The sequence below is a fragment of the Seriola dumerili genome, unplaced genomic scaffold (assembly GCF_002260705.1).
Source record: "Seriola dumerili isolate Sdu_G_001 unplaced genomic scaffold, Sdu_1.0 BDQW01000017.1, whole genome shotgun sequence".
In the NCBI taxonomy this organism is placed as follows: Eukaryota; Metazoa; Chordata; class Actinopteri; order Carangiformes; family Carangidae; genus Seriola; species Seriola dumerili.
The window spans coordinates 1,553,395-1,574,448 of NW_019174272.1; the positions used below are offsets into that span (position 1 = coordinate 1,553,395).

Genomic DNA, 21,054 nt, shown 5'->3' on the forward strand with positions numbered 1-21,054 from the left:
CACAGATTTGGATGTGTGAATATGCACTTTTTTTTTTCCCCCCCTCTTTTTACTCTACAAATGCACACCTCTGTAAGTCATTGATACTACATGTACAGAGACAATGAAGGAACTTTGTAGATCATTTTTGATGTGGAGCTACTAGTTTTGTGAGGTTTGCGTCACGACTGAAGATGCTTTTACTCAGGATATCCTTTGATACTGAATAAGTGTGTCCTCTTCAAGAAGTTATGAGACATGCATCCTACACTTAGAAGCCGTCTGATACCTCTTCTTCAAGACCATATCCAACTATAAATGTTGAATTCCACGATCACACGTCAGTTAAGACCATAATTTATGTAAATCTCAATATTTTACCATTTGCTGAAAAAAAAAAAAAAAAAACTTTAATCGCTGAATGTAAAGACAATGCATATTTATATATAGAAGAGACTCATATAAATAAACTGCTAAAAATTCAGTGTCTACTTGTTTTCAGCAGCTTTAGTATCTGAAGCAGTACTTTTCAGTGTTAAACATTTAACATGATCTCTCTGCACATCACTGCTGTGTACCCATCCGTCATTTATCAGCAGAAAATCCCCTCGGCAACACTTTCAATTCTGTTGTGTAACAATTTTAATTTACAGAACATTGTCAAATTGCATTACATTTAGTGCAAATAATAACACTTCTGATGTACAACTTAGAAATATACAAAGTGTGTAGATTACTGACAAAATATCAAAATTAAAAACACTAAATGCATTCTTCAGCTGACATTGCTCATAGATCTAGCTCTTGTAATCATCAGCAAAAACAATTATCCAGATCCTTCATGACCTCTGGCCCCTTAGACTGAAGATCTGATGGTTACATTTTTAAGCATGCAGATCTGATTGCAAAACTCCCAACTTATGATGGCATTAAACACAATCTAGAGTAAATATAAATCTTGAGGTAAGATGATGTGAAATGCTGACCCTCCCCTCCCCCCCAGCTTCATTTCAGTGTTGATAAATGCACATCTGGTGGCTGTACAGTAGAGAAAGCCAGGACTTTTAGGGTTCATCCTGGTGTCTAAGGCATTCTAGGGGTAGTTTATCAGTCAAAGGGCAGGAGGCCACTGCACTGTAGTGTGGCGTGTGAAATGTAATGTTACGGGTATGACTGAGAATGTAGGGACTGGATGATATCCTGCTCAGCATTATACAACATTACCTTATCCTGCGGAACAGCAGCAGGACTAATTTACAAACCATGAATGGACAGATTTTCTCATCAGCCTCAACAGGGACTGAAAGTAGTGGGAAAAAAACTAAAAACAAAAACAAGTGTGTGCGAAATGTATCCACTCATCTCTCAGCGAAAGACAGGATCAATAATCAGTCACTACGGCTGGTCATTTGGAAATATGTGTCAGAAACCGTGTGTGACATGGAAGTTCAAGACAGACACACACTGACAATAGACAGCAACTTAACAGCTATAGACCACAGTCAACTACATGATACTTATCCAATTATTGATTATCAGTTTGACTATCAGAAAAATATTGTTGAACATGAGTTAATTCGACTTTAAAAAAATGCTCTTCATCTCCCACTTCAGGTTTCCTTGGCCCATTACAGTCATCAAATTCAAGCGTTTTAACAGTCAATTCACATTTCTCACATTGGTAAACTAACTGAAAACTTAGTCTGTTTTCTCTGTACAATACATTGTGTCCATGGTGCTCTCCAAAAGCTACTTTATAACAATCTAGAAATATAAAGATTTCAAAGCTTTAGGCTCTGACCCTCCATCAAACTGCAGAGTCATCACTAGAGGGACAGGAGAAGGCAAGAAAGAGGAGACACTGTACCACACCTCATCAATGCTTTTCCTGTCAATATCTACTGTCCTCACTCATGGTAGTTACTTTAGCAGCAGCGAAACAAGTAGCTGTAATACTAGTGATTAAAGCAAACCCAAACAAGTCGAGAAGTATGTAATCATAAGAAATGTACAAAACAATTTACAAAAAAAGCAAATAATTGGTAACAACAATTCAAAAACCACTTAGGAAACTCTTGAATGTACATACAAATGTACCCATGACCAACAGATGGTGTTACGCCATTATAATGTGGCTGGGATGAGAACTACTGATTGATTAAAGCTGTAAAACCAGTCTCCTCTACAAGCAGGTGTACTGTGGATGATATGGTGTCCGCCCGCATGTAGTAGTCTCAAAACACCTTTTAATTGTCGGTTGAAAGGGTATTGTAGTTATGGAGAGCCTGTTCAACTATGAACAGCGTAGCCTCTCCAGTGGGAAACCTCGACCCTTCGCAAGCCTGAAACAAGAAGGAACATTCAAAGTCAATAGGCCAGAAATGAACAAAACCAGATTCTGTACATCTTCTGGCTTTCATGGTTCAAAATGACGGACCAGCACCAGCCAGGAGATATCCCATCCATCGCCGGTGTAAGCAATGTTCTACCCATCACTTCAGATGCTTTCTCAGTTCTAAAACAAGATGTGTTTGAGTTCCTGGTTACCTCTTTGTGTTCAGAAGAGGATGGGCTTCCCAGCAGTTTTCTCCTGGACGTAGGAGGTAAAGCGTTTGAGGAACTTGGGATACTCTCTCTTGGCCACAGCTCTGAGGACAGAGGCTGGAGCCCAGCCTCCTGGGTTTACTGCAGGCACACAGAGGAAAAATTATCAGGAAACTGTGTGTACGTGTTGACTCATGATAACACAATTAAGTCATAAACCCAGATTCAGTACATAGACAGCGGCCTAGGGTGCCCTCTAGTGGGAGGCAAGGATGTGAACTTCCATGACCTGCCCAGCTTCTCCCAACAATAAACTGGTTCAGGATTCCTTCTGCAGCGCTGTTTTAAGTCACAATCTCCTCGTCTACAGGAAGTAAGGTGGGGGGGGGGGGGGGGGGGGGGCTGTGCAAGTCTGGACTGACAGATCAAAGACACGAGCAAACACACCATCTCACTCCAGTGTCAACTACCAGCTGCACGAAGACCAATTAGCAGAAATATTGGCTGACAGGAGGTTGCTGTGAATTATCTGGGGAAAGGTGTAACATTCAAGTTGTTTTTGTTTATGCAAACATGACAGTTGAGCTCTTGAGGACTTCACTGCTTTATTATTAACAAACACAATATATTCTCTTTACCGGTTTGCCAGTGCATTAGCCTGAATCAGATAGTGTAGTGTTAATGATTTCATTAATTTCTCCTCTGTAGTCTTGGAAATTCAGTGGGTTTTCTTTATAATTGTATGGACTGTCTATAGACAACAACTGATTAGAGCTTAGGGCTCAACTTAAAACTTCCCTCTGGCGCTTGCAGGTAGATTATGATTAGATTGATGATGATGGAATGACTTTGTTTTGTTGGCTGCCAGTCTTGCCCTGGGTATATACTCTGAGGCTGGAGAGGCACTTACCATTGGCAACGTAGGTAATCTTACAAAGGATGTTGTCTCTGCTGATCTCTTTATCACCCTCTGGCGGGCTGACCAGTGTTTGGCAGATCATGGCGACATTGATTTTGGCACGTACACACCGGTTTGTGGGCTGAAAGTAAAACAAAAATGTAAATGCAAACAATTCCCAAGCTGCCACAAATCTCACTGTGACACATTTGACAGAGGTGAACAGGTCTAAAACTATGCTTTCTTACATTTACACTTAAAGGGGGAGCTACACACAAAGCCTTGTTGGACTGAGGGGTATTTGTAGCTATATGGTGTGATTAATCATTTTTAATTTAATCACAGTTCTAATATATATATATATATATATATGTAAGAAATAGGCCAAACAGTATGTTTACTGACAAGTTTTTTACCCACTAGATGCTCACTTNCTCACTGTGACACATTTGACAGAGGTGAACAGGTCTAAAACTATGCTTTCTTACATTTACACTTAAAGGGGGAGCTACACACAAAGCCTTGTTGGACTGAGGGGTATTTGTAGCTATATGGTGTGATTAATCATTTTTAATTTAATCACAGTTCTAATATATATATATATATATATATGTAAGAAATAGGCCAAACAGTATGTTTACTGACAAGTTTTTTACCCACTAGATGCTCACTTGCAATACTGCATGATAATAATTAGGTGTAATGCACAATGCAGTCATCTTACAAGGGCATTGTTGTGGTCGACAGAGAAGTTGCAGACCAGCCACGTGTCGGGATCATTTTCGTTTGTTGCCATGATCTTCCTGATGGCTGACAGATAGAGTACATCTCTCTGAGAGGCAGGCCACACTCTCTGAAACACAACCAGAGACATCCGTCAAGTAGGCAAATCAAATTACAGATCAAACGTGCAATGAGTTTCAGCAACGACTAAAACCACCATGAGGTTAATTTACCTTGTGTGTCTGGTAAACAATGATGGCATTATCAGAGAGCTTTTCCACAACGTTGAAATTTTCAATGGTGGCTGAGGAAGGAAGAGTTCAGTCAGTTCACGACAATAAAACAGAGAAAGTCAAGACAGTGTTGATGTTATGGTGACTTCTGAAATAGTGAACTTACTCTCCCAGTCCATTCGGACATCTGTGTCCCAGAAGTAGTGACAGACCTCATGTCCCGTCACCCCCTTCACACAATGTGTAGCTTTGAGAGGATCCAGGACGATACCGTTCTCCTCCACTTCTCTCCTGTACACCTGTTCCACACAGTGCAGAGCGTGAGACACAACAAGTCAGTACTGTAAACATATTCACAACCTCACTACAAAACATATGAGGGACCCTCTTAATTGACTGATAAGCTAATTTTTCCTGTTTGAAAACTTAAAAGAATGTGAAATTAATTCATATTTGAATGTGTGGAGCCAACAGTGGTTTGTTTAGGTAACATTTTTAACTACTGATAACTTATTTTAAGGATTTGATGAATTATTTTCACATTGTGACATGAATATTTTTAACTGATAAATTTTCCCTGCTGCTGATTTATCAATGCACAGTAGCTTTTAAAAAGCGAATGGGATTTGAATATTCACAGCTAGCAAACAAGGGAAATGATTCATAGGCAGCCTCTCTCCTCTAGACTCACCTTCATCTCTCCTTCTTCTATTACCAGCTGCCAGTTGGCATCTCCACCCACATCCTGAAGAGAGTAAGTCATATGATTCTGCACCATCTCCTCCACCTAAGAGACAGACATACATTGATTAAATTCATACGTTAGGGAGTCTTTTACTGTTCTTTACATGATTATTTAAGGACATGCTTTGAAACTGGACACAGCCCAGGGAAAAGAAGAATATATTTGTATCAGGTGTGCTCCACTCAAGTTTAATGATTTACAGTCTTGAGCAATCAACACACCTAGCACCTCTGCAGGTATTTTTTTTTTTTTTTACAAAGTTTTGAAGACCATCAGAATCTTGGGAATTCCTTAAACAATTTTACTAGCCAAGTAAATATTTAACACATGATCCTGCTTGCGGGTGTTATTGAACATCCCAATAAAGCCTTATGATTACATACATAGACAGTAGTACAAGTACATAGACAGTCTGGATTCATGCCTGCGCGTGCTGTGGAAGACAGAGTGACGAGAGGAGAGGAGGAGAGGTTTCACTAGATTCCAACCATGCAGCATTAGACTTTTATCAGTGGAATGATGAAAGCTGTTATGTGATGAAGACATTTTTAATGTTGTCCTGTTAGGTTTTTTTTGACTTGGTGCATCATGTAAGATTATAATACCAATGACTTTGGTGTAAAAATCTACTCAAAAACCAACGAAATCCTGGAGACAGTGGTTAGTAGATATTCTGTTACTATCTGCTCATGCTCTCTCTGACTGCGGTGAAAAGCAGTAGGCGTTTGCATCCCCTTGCAGATACAGGTACTCTCTGTCGACCTGATACAGTACCTGAGCGCTGAATCTGTGAACGTCATCCAAAGCACTGACCAGCTCAGTGGAAGACAGGGAAGAAGAATGGCTATGGAGCTGTACCGTAGAAAGAGCGTTAAAAAAGGGAGAGAGATAAGGAAAAAACTGAAAGAGGTGCCACTGCAGCAGACCAACGCACACAATCAAAATTTGCTCAAGTAGCATTTCATTTGAAGAAATTATGTAAGCTCAAAAAATACGGCAGTAAGCACAAACTGATTTGCTCAGCCAACAGATTAAGTTCAGAAAAATTGCAGGGCTTAACAGACAGGTCACACTGGTTGTGAGCTGACTAGGCTTCCATCAGGATGGAGGAGTTGCAGAAAAGAGGAGCAACCTGTAGCCGTAAATAGCATAGAAATAAAAGTGGACATTAAAGAGATTATAAGAAATGTGTTGAGCACCTTGTTGGCCAATCGGTGTGTACCAATGGTGGAGTAGGCGTCTCCAGATGTAACCGAAGAAGACTGAGATATCCTGACCTTCTCCGACTGGCACTGAAGGACACAGAGCAGAAGTTTGGTAAGAGAGAGATTAAGAAGACACACACTGGACTACAAAGACACGGAACATCTCTGTATATAATGTATGTAACTGTGCTTAAGACATTTTTTCCAAAACGTAGAAAGAGAACAGTAATGCAGGGAGGAACAAGAGATATTCAATGTACCTTCTACACTAAATGTATAGTTGTTTAATACATCCAAACTGTACAGGACATTTTAACTATGCAAAATGGAGTAAATTTAGATCTCACCTGCTCCTCTATCTTGTCTTGTCTGTCCAGTGCCGCCTCCACTGCATCAAAGAACTCATCTTCATTGATCAGACTGTTTGGACCCTCCTGTGAAGACGCGATAATGAACAAATGCTGTAAGATTTATGGGAATCCCGTGAGAACAGCCCTGACCAAGTGCAGAATGATAAAAAAAAAAAAAAAAAAAAAAGCACATGTGCATGCACTCATTGGACGAAGTCAAGAAATCATTCTGCTGTGGTTTATCTAGCCATTTCTACTCCATTTGGTTTATCTAAGTTCATCTTGCCTCATAGTCTGGGCCTCCATAGTGTGACTTTTTCTTCAGTTCATGCATAGCGGACTTGTAGGCATCTTCTACCCTCCTCCTCTTCTCCAGCTCCTGTACAACAGGTAGAGCAGTGCAGTAGGGTTAGTGTAACTGTAGTTAAGCAATAAATGATAATGACAGCATGTAAACAGACAGGCCAATCAAGTTTGCAAAAAAAAAAAAAAAAAGAAAGTAGAATAAAAGAGAGGTCTGCATGTCACAGTTTGGCAAACCCACCACATCGTTCAACCGTGTGCGCACTCAAACAGGTTTTACCTAATGTCTCATTCCCTGCCAGAGGCAACACAGCACACCTCCCACAGATGAACCACAAACAACAGAACACTGCTGTACAATAGAGAACTTACATCCAGTTCCAGATCTACTGTGTTCATTATCTATAACTTAAAAGCAAAGGAAACATAACAAACCAGTCTGAGCATTTGGTCTCTTTGTGTGAACAAATAAATCAAGAAACATTTGCCATGGAGACTCTGCTTTGTTCATATTTCAGACAGAGTTTATCCACACTGGAATAAGAGAAAGCAAGCAAACAGAAGCAGTTATAGGTAAAAGTATACTGTAATATATAAGTATACTGTATCAAAAGTTCTCTGCAGAAAATACATGGGGGGAGACAAGAGGGAAAGAGACAAACAAAGTGTCAAGGAAGGTGTTGACATACAACACTTCCCACTAAATAAACAGGAGGAGATCCTGTTGTCAGATGTGTGTAACAGACAGACACCTACTGTAAAGAAGCGGCTGCCCGTCTGTAAGGGTATCCATTTCTGTGTCTGGTATGTGAGCAGCTCTGTCCTCCTTTGTAGCGAGGGCTTCCATAAACTGCACCATGAAGTCCGAGCAGTCATTTTCTAATTTACTCTCTGTCCAAGTCTGGTCAGGCGTGTCTTGTTCCTTTTGAGTGTGTGTTCTGAAACTATTTCTATTTCCCTACTCCACATTGGCAGCTAAACTTTACACATATAACCAAACACAGATAAGAGTGAGGTAGTTTCACTTCAAACTAACTGAGAGAGCTACCCGGCTTTTGTAAGTTTTAGGGTTGGGCAGCACGCCTTTGCACACAGAGAAAAAAAAAGAAAAGAAACTGGTTTGACAACATCAGCTGATCAGGATGCATGTGCAGCACCAAACAGCTTACCTTTACAGACACACAGTGCTCTCTAGATGAAATAAAATCAATGAATGGATGCGTGTTATGGGAACTCCAATCACACACAATCAAAGAATAAACAGGTTAAAGCTCGTTGTGAGCAACAGGTGCATTTGTGCTTCTGGTAGGAAAGTGTGTCAATTGTGCGTACAGCCATTAATATTACATTTGATATAGCTGCTTTACAGTAATCACCCATAAACCAGCTACATCCAGTAAAATATACAACTTTTCAGTAATCTGGACTATGGAATTTAAAGACTCTTGAATTGTTCTTTTTTCAATGCTGATTGTCTTTTTTTTTTTTTTTTTGACCATCAATGCTTTACGTTTACAACTGGCAGTTGAACAGGGAGTTATACTGTGAAATGTCTTGCTATAGGAACCTTCCATTAAGTCATGTTAACATTTCCCATTAAAAATGTATTGAGACTACCATAGCAACAAATTGCTTTACAAGATACAGTGTAAGTTACCATATAAATATGAAAAAATAAATCTGGAACAAATAAAGACATGAACACATACACCTGTTAGATCTTCCATAACCAAGGGAGAGTTTGAGAATGGGGACTTGTAGAAGGAGAACTGAACTACATCCTAAGGAATGTCTAACCTGTTCATTAATAAAGATATATATTTTATAAAGCAAAACACTGTATTTCCCATCGACATGACTGTTTTCACATACAACAATCATGGATAGACATGGCCAGCAGAATGTTGCACCACAACCTGATCACCTGAAGGGCAGAGCCCAAAACATCAACTCTTGGTCATAATAACCATCTCTTTAAAGACAATGGAAGGCGACAATTAGCCCCTCAGTCTGCGACACTTCCACACAGCTAACACGCCCACTCAGGAAACCGCCTATTATTTACATGACGCATGAGAGTGCAAGAGCGGACCTTGTCCAATCTTTTCTGCCAGCTGTCCTCTCGTTTGACCATCAATTCGATGCAGTGGGACAACGTAGAGAGGATGCCTGCGGTTGTGGCCTTGAAGGTGATGGCCTCACCCTTGAAGTCAATCCCGTTGATACCTTTGGGGCTGGCAGGGGGAAACACTGGCACAGACAGAAACAAAAAAGAATGTAATAGCCGCCTCATGACTTAATTAAAAATAGACATTCTAGCTTTTCACATTTAAAATGAGTACGCTATTACCAGGCCAAGCAACCAAAATGTATTTTTTCACACATATTTGCAAATGAAGCAAAGAATGTTTGGATAGTATCTCCAAGTAAACTCACATTTCTCTTTGCTGCCATTATTGTTGTGATTATATTCACCATCAGGTCTTGTAGTGGTAGGAAAGTCGTCTTCGTCCTCCTCAACTAATAGTAAGAAAAACAGCAGTAAGTTTAGATCTATCTACAATCTATATGACCACAATATAAAGGGGCATTAATACATAAACTTATGGCTTATAGCTTATAGTTATGTTAAATGACATACTCTTATAGCTAAGAGTATGTCATTTAACATTTTCAAACCTATTCAACAGGACTAGAAGGAATTGCAACGTTTTCTTAATTGGACAATTGTTGATGAAACAATCTAACATTTCCTGCAAAAAAACAAACAAAAAAACAACAGCAAATTTAAAACAAATTTAAATCTATTTAAACTAAATCTCTGACATGATCAGATAAGCAACACTGATGCATTTATACCACGTTACCTCGGTCTCTCTGAAATTCATCTTTGGAGACCACATCAGCACAGGAGTCAAAGTATTTCTGCAGGGTGTCTACTTGTCTGCACAGAATGTCCCGAAAAGTTTCCATTTCTGCTAGCTTCTCACGCAACCTGTGCCCCTTCTGTGCAGAGAGAAACAGAAGTACAGAGATGCAAACAACAGCAAAAGAAAATTAGACAAAAGGCTGTCAGAGGAAAGAGTTTATTTCAGTTTTTTGTTGTTTCAACCATAAGCAAAGATGATTATAAAAAAATAAACACAAAATGCTAATTATTAACACTAACACAGAAATATTGCCAGAATGACTTGCCAACATGTCTGGCATTATCTTTCAACTCAATCACTTGTGACCATGCTTTTTTTTCTTCTTACCTTGAAGGAGGATGTGGATGTGGCAGACAAGGCACTGGCTGCAGAGGTGAGAGACAACATGGAACCATGACGCCTCAGACTGGTCTCTGAACCATAACCAGACTCGGCCTGCAATCCAGACAAGGGACAAACGGGAAAGAATGGAGGAATGAGTGGGAACGATGAAGAAGACAGGTAAAGAAAGATGAAAACAGAAAATGTGTGGAGAAAGAAGGAGCAAAGACGGGGAGCAGAGATCAATAAGTGCATAAAACACATTAAACAATATAAATAAAATAAGAAAGTCTGCTGCTCATCAAATCTAGACAGACACGGAGAAAAGGGAGATCAATTCTAGCAGTCAGCAACACTGAGTAATGCTGAGCTGCAACCGAGCAGGGCCTACACCTACACAAACAGTCTGTTGAAAGGGACTGGGGCTGACACACAGACACACGCACCAACCCGGCCAACAGACCTGATACGAGGTGGTTGGGATACAGTGTAATTTATTTCCACTGTTCCTCAGAGTGGACAAATCTTGGCTGGATTGGACTTTGTGTAGGAAAACAGTGTACTGGGCCATAAAATGTCCTGTCTCACATGGCATTATAAAACAGATAAATGACTGGGCATTAGGGAGTGGCAGTGACTGCATTTGTTCCATTAAACAGCCAACTTACAACCAGACAGGAATTGCCCCCCACCAAAGAAAAATATTCTTGTTTGTCTCACATACAGCTGTTGAATGTTATCCACTATATTAAAGAGAGAGACAGCAAATTCATGACCAGATAATAGAGTCCAACACTTAAATTCATTGCTTAACTCATCCAGTAGAAACAGCGATATGGAGCCAGTGTGACAGACATAAGTATGAAATTCTTTTATGTATGAATCAGGACCCTAACATGCTGGTGCTTTGTTTTGAGTTTGAATTTATTTGCTTGGGTTTCATGAGTAATTTTCCTCGATTATTCAATTAACAAGAGACTGTTAGTTATTCTTGTTAGCCAGTTGGCATGCAGAGATATTTCTTGAGAACAATGAGCAAACAGAAGAGGGAGTCAGGTGACAAATGTGAGAGGGAGCACTGTGCAGACCATCAGAAAAAATCTCCATGTTTGCTGTTCAAGGGTATGTTTACATTCATACAATCCTGTGGTTTCTATGATTTAAGATTAAGATTTAAGTAACAAATTTAAGCATTTACATAGTTAAAAGTAACACATCATATACTCTCCTAATCACGCAGGTCTGCATGCAGTGGGTTTAGTTAATAATTGGGAAATTTACTCAGAAATAAATGGTGTGTGTTACAAAAAAACAACCCTTGTCATATCATATATAACTATTATCAATGAAAATCCCTATCAGATAATGTATGAACTGAAATCAAAAACTGAAACATTTGGTATATTTATGCAAGGCACACATAAAGTCAGTGGAATACAGCATACAATAGAATGAAATTCAACAATGCAACTCCAGCTGTAAAAATTACCTGACCCATTCTAAACAATAATTGAACATTACAACATTCACAAAGTTAAAATTAGAGCTGTTACTAAAGAGACATTACAGCTCAATTAAAAAAAAAAAAAAAAAAACTCTGTAGAAAATAGTGGGTTTTCTCATGTAAGAAATGACTATGAGTGTAGATATTTGCAGCTGAAACACGCTGGTAGCCAAAAGTCAAAGTGGTTAACTGTTAGTCTAAAAACAACGTACTGGTTTTTGACAGGCTGGACTGTAACTGGCCAGTCACATTCCTGCAAACAATAAAGCAAGTGGCAGTGCTGAGTGCCAGGAGTGTTCATTTTAAACTACAAATTGAAGTCAACGACAGTTGACACTTTGACTTGTGCTCTGGAAAGTGCTTCAGCTACAGTGTATTGCAACTGAATGCTCAACAAATTATAATGTTTTGATACCTACGGTGCCACAGGAATTTTATTTCTTAACTGCTTCCTTAATGCATTTATACAACACTGAGGTTTAAATTAAATCATCCTCACTGTTAGTGTAATGCATTTCCTGCTACAACAAGACCTTTTACAAACAGCTGACCTTTTGACACAGCCGGCATTTCAAACACCTGATAATGACGGGTAGGTAGTTACATGGGTAAATAAACGTTTTAACAAAAAGTGGTGTTAAGGACTATAAGCTTTTCTTACAACACTGTCAGGATCGGATTTACTAAAGTTTATTTTATTTGGTCAGAGTGAGATATTGTGCAGGTTGCTGAAACCATTATTACTGTATTACTAGTTTGGGCAGAGACCAAAAGGCAAAGCAATGCACTGCAATGAAGCGATGACGACCAATCTGAGACACCCCCAGAGACAGCCATCTTTATGCACCTGGTCAGCTGCATGACACAACCATGCAAACTGAACACCCACTCATACACAACACATGAAACAGCATCTTGTGCACACGCCTTTGTGATGTTAATGAGATGAGTCTAGAGTAACTGACCATAGCAACCACCACTGAGTACTTCTACACATCCGAGCACACTGCTGTTTAGGGAATTACCTCTCATTAAAAATGCTGGTAGTCCAGCACACACCCACGCTGCATAAGCTTCATTTATAAAAAGATAGTGACTGCTTTCTTATAAGGATTAACATGCAGTGGGGTACAGTGCTAAAGCTAGCCTACCAGTGCTATTAATGTGAAAAACTGCATGCATGTAAACAGAGAAAAAGCGTTTATTCACTATATGGATGAGGGAACATGTACAGTAATTATTCATGTCACAACACTGGCATACTAATTAAATATAAATACTTTAGTGATGAGTGACAGTGAGAAAGCAGCATGCCAACATGCTATAAGCCCACCATTCTGCCATTCCGACAGCCAAAGCAGAGCAGGACACTGCTGCAGTCCCGGCAGTTTGCTGCGCTCAACATGGCCCAGACGCTCCCCCAACACTCCCAATGTTCTGACAATTCAGAGGCTTAAATCCAGTATTCCCGTTTCCCTGGACACACCTCACTGACGAACAAAAGGGAAGAGGAGGAGGTGGAGAGGAGAAGCTATACAGCTTAGCGTAGCTTAGCTCATCAAGTAAAAGAAAGCAGTGATAAGAAAAGGAAAGATAGAAGAAAAAGTAGTTATTGGTTCCGTAGCAGACAGAGGAGAGGAAGACACTAGATGCTCCATGAAGAAGAAGAGATGGACTGAGCCGAGAGGAAGAGTCTGGTAATTCCTCGGCAGATCGAAGCAGGTCTGCTCTCAATCGCTTCCTCTGCAGACACGCAAGTGGACTCAAAGATACACATCAACATGCACGCCAGTTGTTCTGCATACATATATCAACAGACCACACACCCTGATACGTGAAACCTTTTCATCTTGTCTATCTTTATGTCGGGCACCCTTTACTGAGCAAGCAACTGTGCCTCGCTGTGTTTGCATGGAAGAAAGAGACCGAGAGAGGGGTAAAAATGAAGGGTGCATGCATGTATGCATTAGAGAGAGAGAGCGAGAGAGAGAGAGACGAGGGCTGTCTGGAGCTGTTTGTGTGATAAACTGCTGAAGTACTAAAAGGGTGGGCGAGTGAAGCAGCCAGCTATACATTATGACAGAGAGAAAGAAAGCGCAAGAGAGAGAGAGACAGAGAGTGGGAGGCAGGGAACAACATTTGTATGGATCTTCTGCTTTACTTCTACCCACCTCACTCTCCTTTCATTTCTTCCTATTCTGATACGCTGACATCCCCTTGTGAAGTCTGATCTGGACCAGTAGTGTTCAGACTGTGCCAACAACCGACCTGACGAAGTGGTGTTAAAACTACAGATAAAACAAGGGGTTTTCCCCATTCCCTCCCATATCACCCCTCTGAATCTGACAAAATGGAACAGTCTTCTCAGTTGTGATCAATGTGTCCCTCTTAAATTTTGTTGCTGTGAGAACAAGCGATTTCAAAAAATTCATTATTCATCAAGAGCTGCACTTAATGTCCCTACACTTAGCACGACTTTTCCCTCCACCAACACAAACACACCCACGCATAAAAACACAATGGGCTTGCACAAAAACGGCTTTTTCTTCCCTTAACAATAACTGCCTCATTTTGTAATATGGATAAATGCAAATGCTGGTTGTTCGCATTTGCAAAGTGTCTGATAAGAGACACTTAAATGCTGTATTCATGACTTGTTAAACAAATATTAAACCACATTTATAGCTGTTAGAAACTAAGATAAACCCATCATGAGCCAAGTAGGCGGCTGGCAGAAAAGTTTCCTACAACATCTCAAAATATTTTAAAAAGTCAAATGTTTGTACTTAAATTAACTGACCAGGCTTTACAACAGGAGGCTGAACATTAAACCAAACGCTTAATGCTTTAAGGAGTAAGTTTATTTACTTGTAACAATTCAAAATCTATTATTTTTCATCACACAGATGTTGGACAGTTGGTCTATGTATGAATATGTATTCTACTGCCACCTGTTCTTTTGTGATGAGCTTATTTTCACCATTGGAAATGGAAGAGAAAACTACAAATATATTTATTCATCAATATTTGCAGAACGACTAGTGAGTATCTTTAAACAAAGTAGCAGAAAAGTGACACCATCCTGAGGTTGCCAACACTGGTACTCATTCATTCTGACACAAAGACAAAGTTAACATTGCATGGTGCAAGCCTTTCTTTGTCCAGTTGGGAGCAGTGCTGACACACCCACTTACAGTGAGCAAAGCTGCAGGTAGTGCAGCATTTCAGCCCACTGAGGTTAATGAAGGGCACAGCCCAGACATAACCCTGAAATACTCTCACACTGTTGTTAATGGACAAGAGACCTGCGGTCACTCGCACTCAATTGACATGCCAACATCCAGTAGCTCTACAGAAACCATCCACAGCGCCATTTTTGTAGAGAAGCAGGACTAATGAGAGTTCACAGAATAGTGATTATTTTTTCAAGTGTGGTGTGTTTACTGTGGTCTCTCAGCTAATATTTTTTATTTGGCAAACACAAGCAAAACAAATAAAGCATTTCCATAACTCAGAACCACTTATGCACTGGTTAACACAGACCTGTTTTTTAGTCTTACACAGACATTTCACACAACATCACAATGTTTGGCATTACCCAGGTTTTTGTTGGTCTGTAGGGTTTTTGAATACTGTATGAGCAAATCAATAAAAACTAAAATATAGATAAAAATAAGACTAAATTGATGGTTAACTAGCTTAATATGTACTACTAATGCAAACTTATCAAATTCAGTTAAGTATGTCTAGCTGTATCAGCTAGTAATGGATGTAACAATGGTTTACAGCATTATCTGTTGCACGTGTAATAGAATGCAGTTTTTCTATGCAATATTTTATATTCTGTATCCTGACAAAAGAAAGAATGAACTAAAGCAGATATGTTTGGCCTGTTTTTTTATATGTGCATTGTGTTGTTGTGAAAAAACTGCCTTTGTCTAAATGTTGCCACTTTGTTTGTTATAAAGTTACAAAACACATCTGGTCTACTTTATCTCAACATGTTTAAGACGTGATCTTTGTGTAATAGTGTTTGCAGCAACCCAAGAGCATTACAGATCCCAGGCTAATGAACTCCTTAATGAAAGGCTTGCTGAAGTCATGACTAATAGGACACCCACACAGTGCACACATAAACCTAAATACAACCTTTGACACACTAACTATCTGAACCACAGCACTTCTTCAGTAAGCCATAACAACATATTCAGTCTGCTTTATAACCCTTATGTTGAGAAACCATACATCATTAACTAGATGTCCTTGCAGAGTGAGCAGCTGCCTGGTATCTGATGACAGGGGATACCCCCACCTCAACACCTCACTCCTCAGATTCCTCACATTCCCAGGGTAAATGGCTCTGTGTGTGTTTGTGAATGTGTGTCCGAATCCCTGTCCAGCCACACCCAGCTCACTGAACAAAACAGATAACACCCTGTCTGTTCCGAAAAACACCCTGGCCCAAAACTGAACGTGAATGACTGAAATAGGTGAATAATGCAGCAAAACAGTGTTTTCAGTGGGCGATTAGGCAAGCCAAAAAAAAAAAACTTAAAATGTATAATAGTATAATAGCCTACAGGACTTACACCATATGGCCTAAGAAAATTAATTTAAATTCTTGACAAGCACCAAGCAAATCAAAAAAATCCCTGAGCACAACAGGATAATTTCAAGCACACAGAGCATCTGTAATATTAATTAATATTTCAGGGTATTGCAGCTGACTTTCTTGCAGTTAGGCAAATTCCCATGAATCACAACAAAGTCTGTATGACAAGCAAACCAAAGTGTTAAAAGAAGCTGGAAAAATCCACAAAATCTCTGTTGAAGAAAGAGAAACACGTGCTACTCACCTTGTGCAGCTCTATTGACTCAATCCACTGGAGTCTGTGCTCAGGATCTTCAGCCCTGAGGTACCAAACACTGTCGTTCACGCTGATGTCAAAACGACACTCGTCAAATTCATGAGGCTGTACAGAAAGAAGAGAGGGCTCATGAATAGTTATTAGGCAGAGTGCATGAGTCATGTCAGGAAATACTATCACCAAATCCAAATATCTTTATTTGAATACCGAAACACAAAAACTCACTGTGACAAATTTCCCTGATTCAATAAAATCACTCAGGAAAACGGAGCAAGGAATCCTGCAGTAACACTTCTATAAGTCATCTGTCTGTTTATGACACTGGCTGACTAGTGGTGACACATTCTGGACACACATGGATTCAATCAGTCACAGAAACACGTCTGCCACACAATAAACAGGAATTTTAATTAGAAACTGATGTATTATGTCTCAAACCGCAACCCTACACAACCGCAGCAGAGCTATGCAAAAAACAGATATTCTTCCAGCATGCCTTTGTCTGATCCTGGGTCACCACGACCGTTCCTTCTACTATTGGGCCAAATCTTTCAGCTATTTCACTCCCCCATTCTACAATGCACCCAGCCCAGCTCCAACTACTGACCAGCACCCAAACACGTGCACCAAAGAATTCCCCCGTTTCCTCTGAGACTGGAATTTAACCGCTGCACTCAGCTGAGGAGAGATCTGCTGTGTTAAATTCTCTAATAAGAAATAAGACACAGGTGACTTGAATCTCCTCCCTGTCTTTCTCCTCAGTAGCAACAAGACTACAGCTGCTCTGTCAGCTGACATAACCTCATGTTGTCCAAGTTTAATTAGATTTGCAGAATGACACTCATGTGCTGCCACTGACAACAGCAACATACACTCCAACTCGCAAAACAAACTGTCAGCCTGCATAACTTTATGCAACATTGTTTTAACAGTTTAACACTGGTATTACATTTTACAGGTTGTATATCTTGGATGCTGACAGGGACAAGTGCTTTTCTCTGCCCCCTTGCTTTCTATTACAGTCAGACAACCTCAGAGAAAAAGTCTCCCCTCAGACAGGTGTAACATCAAAAATGCCCTCCAGTTTCAAAATTTCACTGTAAAGAAGGCATGCTGTGGTGACCTCAAGTGCACCCAGCCATGATGCCATTACTGGTTAGAGAAATCCAGTCTATCTTACTGTGCTGTATCAGACACGGCCCATAAACCTCTGCTTTACAATCCAATTTATACCTCTTTCATTCTGCCTAGAACATTTTCTTTCCCCTTGCATAAGCACTACTGTCCATGCTGCATTGGCTTTTTCCCTTGTATAGGATTGTGGCATTTTCAGTATAAGGAATGAGGAGGTAATCAGTCAAACACTGATGGTCATAGTTCATAAAAAGAGACATAACTTAGTTTTTTTCTTCTGTGAGGTGTCTTTACACTAGTGTGTCTGCATACAGGTTTGTATTTCAAGTAAAATACTATCTTAACACAATAAATATAAATATTTACTATTATTCATACAAGGGTGCTCTGTATAAACTGACATGAAACACTAATACACAGATACAAGCTTGAACTGATGTGAGCTTTTGATAATGGATCTTGGCCTATGATAGGAATTCTCAGACAGTAACATTTCCTTCAGATTTTGCCTCCGTGCGAGGACAGTCTGGTGTCTGCAGCTTCACAATGTGCAACAGACTGATGTTAGGCAAGAAGAGAAGCAGAGGCATGTTTCTGCATTCCTGACTACTCAGACCAGTCTCCTTAGACAGCACTGGCTTTGGATGTTTAGAAAGAAGGAAGAGCCAGTAAGAAGTGGCTGTGTGGGTCATATTACTCTAATTATGAGTGAGCATGGGTAATTAAACTGTGTACACTCTAAGTTAGCCTACTATAACAAAATTACAAAACACTCTGAATGGTGTGTGGAGTTCCATTCAGATCAGCACAAACACAACAATGCTCACGGAAATGACCACTCTCAGCAGAAGAAACTAACTATGTTTTCCTGTTATTGTTTTAATCCAGTTTTGAGTCATATAATCCTATTGCACAAATCACAGCAAAACCATTTGTTTGGCCTCTGTACTTGGTGGCGGTATGCTCAGAAAGATCAGTGAATATTTAACCAGGGTGCAGGATTTCAGCTTATCTCACCAACAGGAGGCCTGCATAGGGAGAATACAGGTCCAATCTCTACAGTATGTGGTTATAAGCTTACATTTTAACCGTAGGAATGCCAAATTCTGGTAGCCTGTGCAATAACTGCCATGGAGGAAGAGGCATGGGAGTGTGCCCCAAAGACTGCTGGAGCAAGAATGCCTTCGCTAAAATAAAGGTCTCAATCCTACCTGTTATCTTAGTAATTGCTTCATTACTAGTTAATGTTTACTGTTTTATCTTTGAGGAACATAGATTGAAGGAATAAAAGTTCAGGTCCATGCTAATGACAAAGAAAGACAGGATTAAAACATTGCCACTTCTTCCAGAGTTAACTTCATTCATGATCCCCTACCTTATGAGCCCTTATTCACTGAAATGTTGAACAGGTCCTAAGCTCATTCTGCTGTCTATCTGTGCATTAGATCGCAGAAGAGTAATGTTCCCTCCTCCTATCAGAGTAAATACTTACTGTGATGACAGCCTTGCTGAGGCAGAGAGACCCCCTGCAGCCGTACTCCCGTTCATCCTCCGACTTGTAGTAGCTCAAAGTATTGTTTTTCAACACGACCCATCGGTCCTGCCATCCGTGTATGTAATTTGTCCACTGTAAACACACAAGAGATACAGGACAAAGAGTTAGCTGCACTTCGCAATCAACAGAACCTTAGCCAAAATGATGTGCATGCAGGAATTAATCCTGCTGTCGCAGCTCATTAGTTATGTCCACCTTGCTTTCAGGCTAGTAGTGTGTTATTAAGACACATGAGCTAAAAGTTATTTCTGCATCATAAAACACTGTAACATTCAACGTAATCCACTTACCTTGCTTAAAATGCCTCCGAGCTCCACAGGCTGTCCAGATTCTGGGTCCACATCCTCATCCGATCCGGACGATGAACTCTTCTCGGACATTTAAATCCAAGATTCGAAGACAACTTGACTCCGATTTTATCGACAGAGCAGAATAGCTTATCGCTAGCTGCTGGATTAGTTATCAGTTCAAACGCGTCACTGTCTAACCTGCTGACAGCTTCTTTAATTTAGCTTAACGCCAACGAAATAACGTTAATTAGGCATTAACTGAGTGTGCAAAACATCGGCTGGATAGCGTAATTTATCTAAAGTCGTTTGACAGACTTCAATCAAGATAGCTTGTTTTGTAGCAAGCTATTTTAGAGGTGACAGCTGAGTCCCAACTTCTCGGTTTTGCGGGCTTTGTTTTGAAACTGACGTCGAATACCAATGAGACTAGCTAGTTAGCGTTAGCTGTCAAACGACGCAACTAGCTAACATTAACTTAACGAGCAACTTGTGACTGTTGTGGTTAGCTCTCTTAGCTGCAGTCCATACGCTACTCGCAAGAGTGAACGATAAAGAAGGCCTTAATGTTAACGCTGTACCTCAACTTCAGTCTACAAATGACGATCAACGGGCTGTACTGCTGCTGTAGTTCCGCAGTTTAGTTAGCCGTAGCGGAGGACTGACTAGCTTGTCTTCATTCAGGTCCGGTGGGCTTGGGGCGGGGGGAGCTGCGGCCACGCTTTACTGTGTACCTACAGAGAATGGCGTCAAGCTAAATACAGTTACAGCTATGCCGGAAGTTTAACATATCTACTTTCAAATTAAAAGCAATACGTTGTCATGTTGGGATTGCAGTGCAATCGAAACCGTGAGAAAAATCAGTTGAAGAGGTGGGAAATATTATTTCATTTTGGCACAGATTACTCCGTATATATAAATATTGGTGTTACAGATATTGTGTGTCTCAAATACCATGTTGCATTTACTTACACACGCGTACTTTGAAAGAAAAGATACCGGAAATGTACCATTTATTTTAGATAACTTAATTTGGATTTTGGAAATGGGTTAAATGCTATGAATGTTTTGCAGTTGAAACAAAATTTCAAGCAATATGGTTATGAGTGAATTGATCAATTGGTCCAGTTTTATTCTGTAGAGCTGTGGGTCTACTATAAATCCTCTAGCTCGACATGCTTCAAACTATGCCAAAGGTTACATTTCACAGTAATTTCTGTGCCCAGTTATCTTTCAGTAGACCGCTTTCTTGGAGTGTCCTGTGCACTTTAGACACACTGTTAACGCCTAAGTCTAGGGTTCATGAGGCTTCATATGAGGAGAAATTACCAATAATTTCAAGTCTAAAAGGAAACTTTGTAAGGGTCATGAGGGTAAAATGATATAACTAATTATGAAAATTATAGGTAGTTTAAAGGAAACCATTTTTTCAAACAAAATTTGAATTGTAAAATTTAAGGAACTAGACAGTTTCG

General features: G+C 40.0%; 1 protein-coding gene across 2 annotated transcripts; it reads right to left on the reverse strand.

Moving 5' to 3' along the window:
• Positions 1–18: 18 nt before the first annotated feature.
• Positions 19–20,289, reverse strand: col4a3bp (collagen type IV alpha 3 binding protein). Of its 2 annotated transcripts, XM_022751362.1 has the most exons (18): positions 19,583–20,289; positions 19,230–19,364; positions 16,592–16,708; positions 10,238–10,345; positions 9,848–9,986; positions 9,417–9,500; positions 9,073–9,230; positions 6,964–7,056; positions 6,675–6,761; positions 6,322–6,414; positions 5,897–5,974; positions 5,069–5,164; positions 4,544–4,676; positions 4,378–4,448; positions 4,146–4,274; positions 3,434–3,563; positions 2,527–2,664; positions 19–2,321 (listed from the first exon to the last, which is right to left on the reverse strand). In XM_022751362.1, the coding sequence occupies exons 1-17, from the start codon at positions 19,670–19,672 to the stop codon at positions 2,537–2,539; spliced, it is 1,869 nt and encodes a 622-aa protein (XP_022607083.1). In that variant the 5' UTR covers positions 19,673–20,289; the 3' UTR covers positions 19–2,321; positions 2,527–2,536. The 2 variants fall into 2 exon arrangements, with proteins under 2 accessions (XP_022607083.1, XP_022607090.1); XM_022751369.1 differs by lacking the exon at positions 5,897–5,974.
• Positions 20,290–21,054: the final 765 nt, after the last annotated feature.